Source organism: Coregonus clupeaformis, chromosome 9 (assembly GCF_020615455.1).
Source record: "Coregonus clupeaformis isolate EN_2021a chromosome 9, ASM2061545v1, whole genome shotgun sequence".
In the NCBI taxonomy this organism is placed as follows: Eukaryota; Metazoa; Chordata; class Actinopteri; order Salmoniformes; family Salmonidae; genus Coregonus; species Coregonus clupeaformis.
Window position 1 is genome coordinate 54,887,782 of NC_059200.1, and position 16,212 is coordinate 54,903,993.

The 16,212-nt window shown below is 42.7% G+C and overlaps 1 protein-coding gene across 1 annotated transcript; it reads right to left on the reverse strand.

The window, feature by feature from the left end:
* Positions 1 to 11,816: 11,816 nt before the first annotated feature.
* On the reverse strand, positions 11,817 to 16,212 carry zgc:56585 (uncharacterized protein LOC393297 homolog). Its single transcript, XM_041886711.2, has 7 exons — positions 15,947 to 16,212; positions 15,663 to 15,786; positions 14,694 to 14,800; positions 14,043 to 14,139; positions 13,699 to 13,775; positions 12,707 to 12,870; positions 11,817 to 12,283 (listed from the first exon to the last, which is right to left on the reverse strand). The coding sequence occupies exons 1-7, from the start codon at positions 16,037 to 16,039 to the stop codon at positions 12,133 to 12,135; spliced, it is 813 nt and encodes a 270-aa protein (XP_041742645.2). The 5' UTR covers positions 16,040 to 16,212; the 3' UTR covers positions 11,817 to 12,132.

Sequence of the window (16,212 nt, forward strand, 5' to 3'; positions counted from 1 at the left end):
CAGGTTCTCAAATGAATCTTCTCTGGCACAATTTGCACATTTCTGGGACTTTTTGGTAGCTACGGTTAACACTCGTCCCTCAGCGGTAACCTGGCCCCGTTTAAAGGGGCCTCTTTTGATGGTCTGACTCCCCGGATTTTACATCCAGCTTGAAAATGTTCTCCACTCCCACATCGGAACCAGTGTGTGCAGCGTGCATCTCCTTGGAGCTTGAGCAGAGCGGTTGGTATACAGGTTAGGTGCATATTGATGCTGCGCAGGGTCAGGTGCTTGGGGTTTACCTTCCAAGTAGCTGCGTAGCTGTGAGCCTGGAGAAATAGCCCTGATTACTGCGTCTACTATTTCTACCTCAGGATAGCCTCTGTTAAGTCCATTTTCAATCTGATGGGCAAGGCTGGAAAAAGTATGTTTATCTTTCTGGCCCGGTTCACCTATCTGACCAGAAATTTTAAACTCTTTGCACCAGTATGAGCCGGGCTGTGCACTGGGTGAGAGCTGCATGCTCCTCTGAAGATGGGCAGGGAGTTGGGGCTGGCGCAGAGAATCACTGGCTTTGTCTGCAGTACTCTGCTCAGTTCCCACCCCTTGTTGTGGGGTTACAGTTCTCAGTTCCTCTATTCTGTGATGTGTTCTGGCTGTTTCAATATCATGGTCAGTTTGCCCTGTCTTGCTATCTATGCCACTGATCATCTCTGTCATTTTGTCTTTAAGTAGCAATAATTCCGACATGCCGCCATCTTCTAACTCTGCAACTTCCTCTCTTTCAAGGAACATCATAATGTGAGTCATCAATGATATGCGGGATTTGTCTTGAACATCTCTTCTCTGTTCGCCTGATATGTCAAGGAAATCACATACGTCTAGTAACTTCTAGTAAATTCTCCTACTACCTCTTCCTGTAGTTCTTCCAAGGCAGTTGTCATGTTGACAGGACAGGAGGAACCTTTACTGTGCATGAGTTGACTCTGAATTAGATGGTCCTTACTGTCTCTGATGGTCTCTCAATGGCCTCAGTTGACACGTACTTAACCACCAACTTCCAGCTCCCCTCGAACAGCAACACTTTCCTCACTGCAGCCTGCCTGGGTTGTTATGTAGGGCTTTAGCTGGCTCGGAATTCAGCGACCAGGATGTGGAAGCCGGACATCTGAGCAGCAATCTCAGCAGTGCCTCCAAAATGTTACGCCCCTGAAAAAGGGGAGAAATAATCACGAGAGTGATGCAGTTATGTTTCCTCAATGAAAACTTTAGTATAATCCTTTTACAAAAATACCACATTTTACAGAACAACAGATATACAGGAACTAGACAGTTTTGTAGGGTACAAAGCTTATTCAAGTCACAACAGCATAAACTGTAATTCACTAAAACATATACAAATGTTTCAATATAACTGTCAAACACAAAGTAGCTTTAGCTCAGTAACCCATAACTACAGTGAGGGAAAAAAGTATTTGAGCCCCTGCTGATTTTGTACGTTTGCCCACTGACAAAGAAATGATCAGTCAATAATTTTAATGGTAGGTTTATTTGAACAGTGAGAGACAGAATAACAACAAAAAATCCAGAAAAGCGCATGTCAAAAATGTTATAAATTGATTTGCATTTTAATGAGGGAAATAAGAATTTGACCCCCACTCAATCAGAAAGATTTCTGGCTCCCAGGTGTCTTTTATACAGGTAACGAGCTACGATTAGGAGCACACTCTTAAAGGGAGTGCTCCTAATCTCAGCTTGTTACCTGTATAAAAGACACCTGTCCACAGAAGCAATCAATCAATCAGATTCCAAACTCTCCACCATGGTCAAGACCAAAGAGCTCTCCAAGGATGTCAGGGACAAGATTGTAGACCTACACAAGGCTGGAATGGGCTACAAGACCATCGCCAAGCAGCTTGGTGAGAAGGTGACAACAGTTGGTGTGATTATTCGCAAATGGAAGACACACAAAATAACTGTCAATCTCCCTCGGCCTGGGGCTCCATGCAAGTTCTCACCTCCTGGAGTTGCAATGATAATGAGAACGGTGAGGAATCAGCCCAGAACTACACGGGAGGATCTTGTCAATGATCTCAAGGCAGCTCGGACCATAGTCACCAAGAAAACAATTCGTAACACACTACGCCGTGAAGGACTGAAATCCTGCAGCGCCCGCAAGGTCCCCCTGCTCAAGAAAGCACATATACAGGGCCGTCTGAAGTTTGCCAATGAACATCTGAATGATTCAGAGGAGAACTGGGTGAAAGTGTTGTGGTCAGATGAGACCAAAATCGAGCTCTTTGGCATCAACTCAACTCGCCGTGTTTAGAGGAGGAGGAATGCTGCCTATGACCCCAAGAACAGCATCCCCACCGTCAAACATGGAGGTGGAAACATTATGCTTTTGGGGTGTTTTTCTGCTAAGGGGACAGAACAACTTCATCAAAGGGACGATGGACGGGGCCATGTACCGTCAAATCTTGGGTGAGAACCTCCTTCCCTCAGCCATGGCATTGAAAATGTGTCGTGGATGGGTATTCCAGCATGACAATGACCCAAAACACACGGCCAAGGCAACAAAGGAGTGGCTCAAGAAGAAGCACATTAAGGTCCTGGAGTGGCCTAGCCAGTCTCCAGACCTTAATCCCATAGAAAATCTGTGGAGGGAGCTGAAGGTTCGAGTTGCCAAACGTCAGCCTCGAAACCTTAATGACTTGGAGAAGATCTGCAAAGAGGAGTGGGACAAAATCCCTCCTGAGATGTGTGCAAACCTGGTGGCCAACTACAAGAAACGTCTGACCTCTGTGATTGCCAACAAGGGTTTTGCCACCAAGTACTAAGTCATGTTTTGCAGAGGGGTCAAATACTTATTTCCCTCATTAAAATGCAAATCAATTTATAAAAATTTTGACATGCGTTTTTCTGGATTTTGTTGTTGTTATTCTGTCTCTCCCTGTTCAAATAAACCTACCATTAAAATTATAGACTGATCATGTCTTTGTCAGTGGGCAAATGTACAAAATCAGCAGGGGATCAAATACTTTTTTCCCTCACTGTACATTTATCAACCATGTCAACGAAGTATTCGAAACACATTATACAAATAACCCCAAAATATATTATTAACAACGCACATGTTCATTCACAATTAACATAAAATGGCAGCTACTCTCAGTACGAAGCTATTCTTCGCTGCAACCGAGCAGGGTTTCACTCACACACGCACATATTACTCTCTGCAACTTAACTCTAACTTACTCAAGATGTTACTAAAACACACCTTAAACACTCTTGACATGTTAGCAAGTTATTACATTCAAATTAACTCGTTTTATATCAATAACGTACCTGAAAAAGGGGAGAAATAATCACGAGAGTGATGCAGTTATGTTTCCTCAATGAAAACTTTAGTATAATGAGGAAAAAGACTGCGACTTCCCCGGGAACTTGGGTGGAGACCAGAGCAATCGATCTCAGGCTCATAGATTAAGAGCATTTAGTAGATCACAGATTAACACTTTTACCCTTAAATTAGACACCACAAAATAAAGTAGTCAATATAATGTTTACACATTCCTCTTACAATTTTTACCCTTTGTACACTTGAGGATTTCAACCTTTTAACACAATTATGAATTTTATCAATCTCTACGACTAGTACTGAATGCATGATCTTTTTAACCTTAGATATTTTAAGATCCTCGCATACCATGAACTTACTAATACTTTTTAGTGTATAACAGGCTTTGAATATTTCCTTTAACCTGTCACATCTGCGGGTGCGGTAGAAAGGGCGAACCAATCTCTGAAAACTAAATTAGTAAAATTGATTGGTGAAACAAGCCTGACTTGGGTGAAAGTGCTTCCATTGGCACTGATGAGTATGAGAGGCAGATCCCATACAGTCACTGGTCTCTCTCCACATGAGGTACTGACTGGCCGTCCCATGAGGATGCCTTTTCCCCAAAACAGGTTGTCCCTGCAAGGAATGGACGAAGACATGGTTAAGTATTGTGTCACCCTTAACGGTGTTCTGAAGACTATTTTTCCCCAGGTGAAGGCTTCTTTGCCAAATCTAGCAGGTGGAGCTGAACACTGTTTGAACCCAGGTGATTTCGTGGTGGTGAAAGACTTCAGGAGAAAGAGTTGGAAGGAACCCTGTTGGAGAGGCCCGTACCAAGTTCTTCTGACGACCCCCACTGCGGAGAAGGTTGCTGAGAGAGATACCTGGATCCACGTGTCACACCCTTGTGGGAAACCTGACAAAGGGTAGAAGGAGCCCTGATCGAAAAGGGCCAACGCTGGTCTGGAGCAGTGACCCAGAAGCAGATGGTCATCGTCGAAAGAGAGCCCTGTTGGGCCCTCACAATAATGAAGACAATTTGTTTAGTTTGCTTAATTGTGTTATTTTCATGCTGTAAGGCGATCTGTGCCTCTCTGGCTGGTAAGAGTTCAGCAGCTATCATGTTTTCTGCTCCTCCAGAGGATGGTGAACTTAATGAACTGCCGACTCTGGATGAGCTCCCATTTCCTGCTGTAGATACGGACGATGAGTAATGATTAAAGGTTGCTTTCTTTTAACAAGTTGAGGGTAAGGTAATCTGAACCCTAAATCTGTTATCCATGATGTGAAAAACTGAGCTGATGAGCCAGCACCAACCTTTTGAAGATCTTAGACGAATTGTTAAACAACAGGTTTTATATTTTGACTAAGTTAGAAAAACATAGGTCAATCCAACCCGATTGTGTTAAGAGATATGGAAGCAATGGGTAACATTGAGAGATTTATTCACCTCTGAATCTACAGATCCCTTGTGTATGTGTGTGTATTTTTGATACTCACTCCCATTAATAGGAGTATAACCTTTATTATGATTATATTATTACCATACTAATTGGATTGTACAACACAGAATGAAGGGTTTTGAAATGATGAATTGTCTGGTTTTTATGTGTTAATTTCGCTTACTTGAATATAAGTATTTTGAAAACCTCCTTTGAGGGAAGCTAACATCTAAATGATTACATTAAAATGTTTATTATCACACAAGTGATGAGGATGGAATGTGATGGAAATGTTAATGTTGGTGCTTTCCTATTCTATACATTTCTATCTTCTATTAATGTGCTGTTCTAATAACCAATTTCTGTGTTCATGCAAGTGACTGATCGGACGAATCCTCACTTATCAGCATCTGCAATTTGGCAGTACGCCCAGACCTTGTTTTGAGAACATGAGGAGAAAGATATCTCAGTTTCAAGGTCTCAGTTTAGAGAGAAGAAGCCTCGTGAGGTATTGGTCTGTCACATGTTATGAACCAGTATTGGTCGGTCACATGGATGAAACAAAACGGTAATGATTAATTAATTACGCTAAATCATGCAAATATAACTTGTCTGTGTATAGCCGTACAGTTGAAGTCGGAAGTTTACATACACTTAGGTTGGAGTCATTAAAACTTGTTTTTCAACCACTCCACACATTTCTTGTTAACAAACTATAGTTTTGGCAAGTCGGTTAGGACATCTACTTTGTGCATAACACAAGTCATTTTCATAACAATTGTTTACAGACAGATTATTTCACTTATAATTCACTGTATCACAATTCCAGTGGGTCAGAAGTTTACATACACTAAGTTGACTGTGCCTTTAAACAGCTTGTAAAATTCCAGATATTGATGTCATGGCTATAGAAGCTTCTGATAGGCTAATTGACATCATTTGAGTCAATTGGAGGTGTACCTGTGGATGTATTTCAAGGCCTACCTTCAAACTCAGTGCCTCTTTGCTTGACATCATGGGAAAATCAAAAGAAATCAGCCAAGACCTCAGAAAATAAATTTAGACCTCCACAAGTCTGGTTCATCCTTGGGAGCAATTTCCAAACTCCTGAAGGTACCACGTTCATCTGTACAAACAATGGTACGCAAGTATAAACACCATGGGACCACGCAGCCGAAAGAGGACCGTTTCCAAATAATCTGTGGGAGAACAAAAATATTTTCATCCCAAAGTCGTCTGTCTGACCGCCCGCAGCATGAAAAATGCAGACGGCGCCGCAATGATCTCTGTCGGGACCCACAGATCCCGCAGTCATCACGTGGGAATGCAGTCCTCTAGTGCAGTCAGTACACAACACTATGCCCATCATGTCTTAGCAGGATCAGATGTTGACAGGGGTCCCAGAAGGGTCAGACAGCCAGGGAAGACCAGTCTACGGTGTGAAGGCTGGCTGAATTCTGGCAAAGAGTATGTTCTTTTATCTCAGCATGTCTACAGTGAATGATGCAAAGTTTCATCTTGAATTGATGGGTAGACCTACAGTAGCCACAGGACAGCAGTTTAAGCTTAAAGCTACAGTCTGGGATCTGGGAATAATGGTCATTTCAATTATTGAATCATTGATTCTATTCTTGGATAACATAATGTAAAAATGTACACCAAGGTCATTCTTTGTCATGCCTCATTTTAGGAGGATCAGCTGGTGACAGGGGTCTCAGCAGGGTCAGGCAGCCAGGAAAGACCAGTCTGTGATGGAGGCAAGGTACATTTCTGCAGATACAAAACGTTATTCTCTCTGTGCAGCAAACACTGTACAATCCAGATTTCCAAACTGTATCAAGGCTTTTCCTGATGACACAAAACATGTAAAACAAAACTGTGAGGAAGACCTGGTAGAAGCTATTGATGATGATGAATGGATAGTTATGTTTGGAAGGTTGTTTATCCTCCCACAATGTCAAGTTATGAATCACAAGATTTGATTCATTACAAAACTAAGGGTATACTCTGCAACTTTCATAAGGTCTGGATGCCTTATATGGAATACTGTATGACTAAAGGAGTCTGTATTGAAAACATGCCCACGTCAGGGGAGATACCTACAGTGGGGAGAACAAGTATTTGATACACTGCCAATTTTGCAGGTTTTCCTACTTACAAAGCATGTAGAGGTCTGTAATTTTTATCATAGGTACACTTCAACTGTGAGAGACGGAATCTAAAACAAAAATCCAGAAAATCACATTGTATGATTTTTAAGTAAAATAATTTGCTTTTTATTGCATGACATAAGTATTTGATACATCAGAAAAGTAGAACTTAATATTTGGTACAGAAACCTTTGTTTGCAATTACAGAGAGCATACGTTTCCTGTAGGTCTTGACCAGGTTTGCACACACTGCAGCAAGGATTTTGGCCCACTCCTCCATACAGACCTTCTCCAGATCCTTCAGGTTTCGGGGCTGTCGCTGGGCAATACGGACTTTCAGCTCCCTCAAAAGATTTTCTATTGGGTTCAGGTCTGGAGACTGGCTAGGCCACTCCAGGACCTTGAGATGCTTCTTACAGAGCCACTCCTTAGTTGCCCTGGCTGTGTGTTTCAGGTCTTTGTCATGCTGGAAGACCCAGCCACGACCCATCTTCAATGCTCTTACTAAGGGAAGGAGGTTGTTGGCCAAGATCTCGCGATACATGGCCCCATCCATCCTCCTCTCAGTACGGTGCAGTCGTCCTGTCCCCTTTGCAGAAAAGCATCCCCAAAGAATGATGTTTCCACCTCAATGCTTCACGGTTGGGATGGTGTTCTTGGGGTTGTACTCATCCTTCTTCTTCCTCCAAACACGGCGAGTGGAGTTTAGACCAAAAAGCTCTATTGTTGTCTCATCAGACCACATGACCTTCTCCCATTCCTCCTCTGGATCATCCAGATGGTCATTGGCAAACTTCAGACGGGCCTGGACATGCACTGGCTTGAGCAGGGGGACCTTGCGTGCGCTGCAGGATTTTAATCCACGACGGCGTAGTGTGTTACTAATGGTTTCTTTGAGACTGTGGTCTCAGCTCTCTTCAGGTCATTGACCAGGTCCTGCCGTGTAGTTCTGGGCTGATCCCTCACCTTCCTCATGATCAATGATGCCCCACGAGGTGAGATCTTGCATGGAGCCCCAGACCGAGGGTGATTGACCATCATCTTGAACTTCTTCCATTTTCTAATAATTGCGCCAACAGTTGTTGCCTTCTCACCAAGCTGCTTGCCTATTGTCCTGTAGCCCATCCCAGCCTTGTGCAGGTCTACAATTTTATCCCTGATGTCCTTACACAGCTCTCTGGTCTTGGCCATTGTGGAGAGGTTGGAGTCTGTTTGATTGAGTGGGTGGACAGGTGTCTTTTATACAGGTAACGAGTTCAAACAGGTGCAGTTAATACAGGTAATGAGTGGAGAACAGGAGGGCTTCTTAAAGAAAAACTAACAGGTCTGTGAGAGACGGAATTCTTACTGGTTGGTAGGTGATCAAATACTTATGTCATGCAATAAAATGCAAATTAATTACTTAAAAATCATACAATGTGATTTTCTTGATTTATGTTTTAGATTCCGTCTCTCACAGTTGAAGTGTACCTATGATAAAAATACAGACCTCTACATGCTTTGTAAGTAGGAAAACCTGCAAAATCAGCAGTGTATCAAAGACTTGTTCTCCCCACTGTATTTAGGCAATCCCTAGCTGCTGGGCTGCTCAGTCCTGGCCCTGGAGGTCTGCCGTCCTGTGGGTTGTCACTCTGGCCTTGACCTAACACACTTGAAACCAATAATGAATGTTTCACTAACATCCTAAAGATGAGTGGGGTGTGTTGGGTTGGGGTGCTACAGGGCCGTGGACCCCTAGGGGCAGGACGGGGTGACCCAGCTATATTGTGTGTAAGTAGAAAGAGCTCTACAGTACTATTAGTCCTACGAGATTAATTATATGGATGATTTGCTGTTTCTGTGTGTTAATGTATATTTAAGGTGTATGTGTTTTTATTTTATTTAGTTTTTTGTTTCAAACCTTTCCCTTGGGAATTAAAAAAATAAAGGTGTGAACTGGGATGGAAATTGTGTTGTGAGAGAGTTGAGTTATTGAGTAGACTGGTGGGGGTCGGGCGTGCAGGCGGCTCGGCTGGCAGGTCGGTCTGGCTGAAATTTGATATAGAGAATGTCTTCATAAAGACAATCATAAAGCTTTGTATTTTTCAAGAATTGTTCATTTGTTAGGCTTTTGGTTGAAGGTGCAACACAATATGTATTATTGAATTACCTTTGATCTAGTTCAGTATTATTAAATCACTTAAACATATTTATTAATGGTCTCTTACCTAGTTTGATGACCGTGGGCATTTTTGCTTACTTTTTGTTCTAAATGGAGACGGCATAATGGATATTGTAAAAATGCAGGAAATGAGCTTTAGATGCCCCAAAAAATTATGGGGGAGGACCCCCAGACCACCCGCCAGGTTATGTACCCCCCACGTCTAAAACAAAAGGGCCGCCTCTCATTCTTTCCAATAGGAAAACCCTTTCAATCACTACTGCTAATACACCAGGATCACTCCCAACAATGTTTTGCTTTTACCCCTAGTGTAAGGTTTAAAATCCATCTTGGGGAGTGGTTCAATTTGTGTACTCACGAAATGGTTTACAATGTCATCGTTAGGGATATCAACAAAAATTCCATCGGAAGTACAATAAATCGTAGCGTTTAGTTTTCTTAGCAAGTCTCTTCCTAGTAAATTAAATGGTTGAGTGGGTGAATATAGGAAATCCTGTTCAACGTTTACTGGTCCTGTAGAACAGGGCATGGGTTTTGTTTCAAAATGCACTACCAAGTTTGAGGAAATCCCATAAGCGTTTATAGTTTTATTGGTTAGGTGTAGGTCAAGTCCAGTTGCTTTACCAAAGGTTGATGTAGTTTATTGCTTTAACCTTATCTTTATCAAATGATCCATAAAGGGAAAACTGGGAACATTTATCAGAATACCTTTTACACCACTTACAAACATCTACGTGTGGGTGCGCAAGTTGTATTTACCCCGCTGGATCAGCACCTTCAGCAGGACACTTAGAGGGTTCATCATGCATGCTTTCCTACTTGCAGGCTATCCAATTCCTGCTAATATACAGTGCACTTTTCCCACATTTTGTTACATTACAGTCTTATTCTAAAATTCATTTTTTTTATTCCCTCATCAATCTACACACAATACCCCATAATGACAAAGCAAAAACAGGTTTTTAGAAATTGTTGCAAATTCCAAAAAAAAAACAACAACGTATAAATCACATTTACATAAGTATTCAGACCCTTTACTCAGTACTTTGTTGAAGAACCTTTGACAGCAATTACAGCCTCAAGTCTTATTGGGGTATGGCGCAACAAGCTTGGCAAACCTGTATTTGGAGAGTTTCTCCCATTCTTCTCTGCAGATCCTCTCAAGCGCTGTCAGGTTGGACGGGGAGCGTCGCTGCACAGCTATTTTCAGGTCTCTCCAGAGATGTTCAATAGGATTAAAGTCCGGGCTCTGGCTGGAGACTTGTCCCAAAGCCACTCCTGCGTTGTCTTGGCTGTGTGCTTAGGATCGTTGTTCTGTTGGAAGGTGAACATTCGCCCCAGTCTGAAGACCAGACCGCTCTGAAGCAGGTTTTCATCAAGGATCTCTCTGTACTTTGCTCCATTCATCTTCCCTCAATCCTGACTAGTCTCCCAGTCCCTGCCGCTGAAAAACATCCCCACAGCATGATGCTGCCACCACCATGCTTCACCGTAGGGATGGTGCCAGGTTTCCTCCAGACGTGACGCTTGGCATTCAGGCCAGAGAGTTCAATCTTGGTTTCATCAGACCAGAGAATCTTGTTTCTCATGGTCAGAGTCCTTTAGGTCCCTTTTGGCAAACTCCAAGTGGTTTGTCATGTGCCTTTTACTGAGGAAAGGCTTCCGTCTGGCCACTCTACCATAAAGGCCTGATTGGTGTAGTGCTGCAGAGATGGTTGTCTTTCTGGATGGTTCTCCCATCTCCACAGAGGAACTCTGGAGCTCTGTCAGAGGGACCATCGGGTTCTTGGTCACCTCCCTGACCAAGGCCCTTCTCCCCCGATTGCTCAGTTTGGCCGGGCGGCCAGCTCTAGGAAGAATCTTGGTGTTTCCAAACTTCTTCCATTTAAGAATGATGGAGGCCACTGTGTTCCTGGGGAACTTCAATGCTGTAGAAATGTTTTGGTACCCTTTCCCAGATCTGTGCCGCGACACAATCCTGTCTCGAAGCTCTACGGACAATTCCTTCGACCTCATGGCTTGGTTTTTTCTCTGTCAACTGTGGGACCTTCTATAGACAGGTGTGCCTTTCCAAATCATGTCCAATCAATTGAATATAGCAAAGGTGGACTCTAATCAAGTTGTAGAAACATCTCAAGGATGATCAATGGAAACAGGATGCACCTGAGCTCAATTTTGAGTCTGATAGCAAAGGGTGTGAATACTTATGTAAATAAGGTATCTGTTTTTTTATTTGTAATATATTTGCAAACATTTCTATGTGTAGATTGATAAGGATTTTTCTTTTTATTTCATCCATTTTGGAATAACGCTGTAACGTTAAAAAAAATGTCAAGGGGTCTGAATACTTTCCGAATGCACTGCACTGGTCCAACAGTATATTTCACGTGATTATAGGTAAACCGGTCCCTACTATTGAAGAAACCACTGTGCTCCCATTGATCAATGTTAACCGGTCAGATTCATTATTATAGGGACATAGTTCTGCCAAATTGAACCCCAAAATGTCATGGATGAGGAGGACAGATCTTTCACCATTAAGGCTCGGCTGGAAAACAGACAGTCCCTCACAGAAATGTTTGAATAAGGTCTCTCTTTTTTTGGGGGGGGGGGGCTATTGTGGCCAGAGGGATGTCTGGGACCAAGCAAGCGAAACGGATGGAAAAAGTCAGGTCGCTCTCATTCGGGACACGGCACTAAATGTTGTGGAAAACTCGATCCAAAGATTAAGGCAGAGACTATTTAATTGCACAACAGAAACATCTTTAATCAAGCAGCTGCGAGGGAGATCTCTCTGATTTCACAGGGAAGAACTTGAAGAGTAAATGTCCCTTATATAGAGGGAGGTGATAATACAATCATATTGTTTACACAACAGTTATTTTATACAAGCAACAGTTCCAGAACACAATGGCCTTGTGTTAGGGTGCAGACATACCAGGAGTCTATGAAAGGCATAACATCACAGTCCAACACAGAACAGGCTACAGAGCAGCTCACCCCAAATTCTGCCACCACAATGGGTAGTACAGCAGTAGCTGGGGGGGGGGGATTCTGCTACAGAGAGGGGGCAAGGATACTGGGTAGCTGGGAAGCCGCTTGGGGAAACGTTACGTATGAAGCTCCCTCCTTCAGTACCGAAAGGGCCTCTCCGTTTCGACTCTCGTCCGTCACCAGCTTCAAGAAGTTCTTGGCTACCTCAGAGACTCTGAAACGAAACATGTGACAACATGTCCTTAGCATACCGTAAAACAGAGACCAACCCGCTCCTCTCTTCCCTACCTACCAGTGAGCACGGAGCGCACACACCTGCCTACAGGTTGCAACACTGACAGGCCCCTGTTGTTAATAGTGAATTCTCTGGGAGTGTGCATTGTTATCCGTTGACTGTCTTACAAACAATGCGAGGTATTAACATCTGTTTGTTTGTGGGATGCAAATGTGCAGCCTAATTTGTAGCATACTGTCATTGTGTAAAATCATCACAACACTGTAGCTTGTGAGTTTACTGCTCTAAACATGTAGTGTTCATCGCTTCTGTGCTGTAGTAGGGCTACATGGGGTGGGGTAATGAACCTAACATTGCTAACACTGCCCATCTAATGAAAGGGTCTGGGGAGGACAGACTCACTCAAGCACACCAAACTGTTCCAGTAGTTTCTCTGCCACGCCCCTCAGACCGGCAAACTGTCCCGCAGTCTCCTCTGAGCTCAGGGAGGCGAGGATGGCGGTTTGGACGAACGCAGGGCAGAGGACGTTAATTCGCACCCCGTAGTCGCACACACGGGAGACATCCTGTCAGAACACAAAGAAGCATCAGTCCCTGCCTACTGTCCACTGACACAGGGAACCTCAATTGAGCATGAGGAACTCTTAATGTTCTGCTGTTATTTCTGTTGTGGTTTTCCTGTACAAATGACGAAATGTCCTGCTACCACGTTCTCTCAGAATTACGATGCAAATGCCACAGCTGCTGATGAAACTGATGCGACATATAGCAGGAAAAGGAGAAGATGGCGTTTTTGTCACCCTCGTTGTCTGTGCTGCAGAGAGATAAGGGATCCTCTTTCTAATCTGATGTCTGCTTTTACTCACAGATACTGAAGTGCATCATGGGAAATCTCTGAATTATCTCAATCAAACCTATGTTGCATCCCAAATGGCACCCTATTGTACACTACTTTTGACCAGGGCCCATAGGGATGCCCCATTTGGGACAAATCATAATTGTGTGCCTTAGTCTGATAATCTACATACTCTGGCTCTTTGGAATCAATTGACTTCATACAGTGCATGATTAAAACAGAAGTATGTGAAGTCACACCGAGCAATTGTCTATGCCCCCATCATCTATGTCTATGCCCCCATGCCTAGAACCCTGAGAGTTTTTCCTGACCATGTGGCCTGGCAAGGAAAAACTCAAGGCCCTAGTTAGAACCTATAACTGGGGAAACTCCTGGCCATATGCTTTTCCCAATCCTCCTACCTCGGAACCCTATGATCAGTTTCTAACTCCTGGGAGGAGAGAAACTTTGCCGAAACACATCCGTTTGTTTGACCTCTGCAGCTGCTAAAGACCATTAGAGTCAAGCACACCAATTCCTGATTCTAAGAGGGACATACCGCCATAGCCCGGCTGAACCCCACCACCCCGTGTTTGGTGGCTGTGTAGATGGGAGCAGTCATCAGAGGACCCAGACCTATGGAAAGGGGGAGAAACATAATTTCAGTCAGATGTCAGAACAGAAGACACAAGGGCTAAATCCCAAACGGCACACTATTCCCTATTTAGTGCACTACTTGACCAGGGCCCATAGTTGTGCACTATATAGTGAATAGGGTGCCATTTGGGAATCGAGAGTCAGCCAAAGAACTCTCGAATTGTCACTATAACAACTGAAGTGAAAAGTAACTGACGTGAAAGTCAATTAATGGAATAAATATAAATAAATAAATGGACACTGCACCTGCCATAGACGCTACGTTGACGATGACCCCTCCCTGCCCTCTGTTCTCCTTTTTCATGTGCTGGAGGGCAAGATATGTGCCTCTCACCACTCCATTCTGTAGGGCTCACAATGAATCCTGGATGATCATAACAGTACAGCAGCCCAAAGTGCTTAACATTATGGAATGGAAATAATCCAAAAATTAAAGAGAGTACTACAAAATAAAAACAAGGTATAAAACATTTAAGAGCCATAAAAGATTAAAAATAAGAAAAGAACAGCCATAAAACAATCATAGTCCTATAAACAGAAGAGCAATGACAATACATATTCATAACAACCATTTAACAAACATATGTTTTCTATACGTATGGTGTGTATCTTAGCTAGACAAGACGAGTTATGTCGTGTATAATCTTATATACCGGCATATCATAGCCCAAATATTGAATTCATACATGATTTGGAATGAAGATCATTGAGAACTGTTGTTGCAATTCAAGGTGTTGTTTTACTCAAATTCAGAAGTTCTTAGCCAAAGCCAGAGGAGTAAGACACTTTTTCAGACTGCTCAGCTAACCACCAACATTGTTTGTGGCAACAGCTTCCCTAAACAGTTAGAGGAAACTCAGTAATAATGCAACAGAAAAAATACTTCCTCCATCTTACAAGATTTATAGAAACACATTTCTCCCAGTTCTTCTCATTGATGATACCAGCGTTGTTGCAGACGATGTCTAAGCCCCCAAACGTCTCTACCGTTTTCTGAAAGGCATCTGTCAACAGAATATAAATAGAAATGTCACTGTGAGTTGCAAAGTGAAGAAAAAGGTGTGAGTGAGTTACTTCTCACTTGTTATTTTGGGTGTGTTAGTAAATTCAATCTAGAGTGCCAGAGTGCGCTCTGGGTGTTCGTAAATTCAGAGCGTTGGTGACTAACTGCACTGCTGAAAACAATTGAATTACGCTTTTGGCGACGTTTACTGACACCGGCCATATTCAACGGGTTTTGAGCGTTCGTAAATTCATCAGTTATTCTGCACTCTGGCACACTCAGACGAGAGTGCTCTGAAATCGGAGTAGACAGCCAGTGCGAATTTACGAACACACCCTTAAGTGAAGGGAAGTCCTACCCGGTATTACTGTGTCAGAACTTTATGTTGACAAAGATACTGTATCAGCTTCTTTTTGAATCTACTGAGTAATACATTGGAACCACTCAGTTGATTTGAGGGTTATTTGTCCATACATTAAATAAACAACTGTTCTGCTCCTCGAGGAATTAGTGTGCCTAAGAAAGCACAAAAGAATGCAGCAGAAAAGGAAGTCCACCCTTTCAGCCTGACTGTAGGCTTACTGTAGTCTATATGACTCACTGGAGTTTGTGTGTAAAGTAAAACCCAATTGCTGCTCAAAGTTCCTCAAGCATATTCCAACCAGATTTAAAGAAAGATGAGAATAATTGTATTTTCCCCAGAGGAAACTTCAGTTGTGGCAAGTCGATAATTGTAGCCTAACATTTATCTTTGTTAATCAACATGATCTGAAATCACTACCAGTGTTGGAGGTAATGCTGAACAGAATGGATATGGTCAGTTGTGGTTATTTCCTTGAAGCGTGATGTGGGTGATAATTTACCTTTTAGTTGTTCCTCTGATTCAACAGTGCAGGTTAGAAACAGTGTTCTGTCTGGTCCATATTCCTTATCAAAGGCAGCCTTCAAATCCTTCCCTCCTAACTCATTTATATCCAACAAGGCTACCTAAACATACAAGACCACCAATAGATTACTTTTACACTAAAGAAAATCATGTAACATCGAATAAATATATTTTGATTACGTTATTTTCTTTTAATATTAGAATTCATTTACAAAACGTAACACAGTTTCATTGATTGACAACACTGATGCGCACTCTTACCTTTGCTCCGTTTTGTAGAAGAATTTCTGAGAAACCTTTTCCCAAACCTTGCGCCGCACCAGTCACTAAAGCCACTTTGCCATGCAATGCCATCACTGAAACAAGGTACCCTAATAAGCAGAGAAGACGCGGTAACAAACTTCTTGAAGCTCACACAAGAACTACACTTTTGAAGTCGCTGAGAAATGTCACAAACACAGTGCCTAAATTCAGTGCAGAGTCCATGTCAGAAGCGACCTGATTTGACAATACAAATTATTGAATGA

Excerpts from the sequence above, each read along its gene's own strand:
- zgc:56585 (XM_041886711.2), bottom strand. The coding sequence starts at position 16,039 with ATGGCATTGCATGGCAAAGTGGCTTTAGTGACTGGTGCGGCGCAAGGT. Across the intron at positions 14,140-14,693 it reads AATGTGTTTCTATAAATCTT|AATGGAGTGGTGAGAGGCAC; the intron begins GTAAGATGGAGG and ends TGAGCCCTACAG. Across the intron at positions 13,776-14,042 it reads CAACGTAGCGTCTATGGCAG|GTCTGGGTCCTCTGATGACT; the intron begins GTGCAGTGTCCA and ends CCCTTTCCATAG.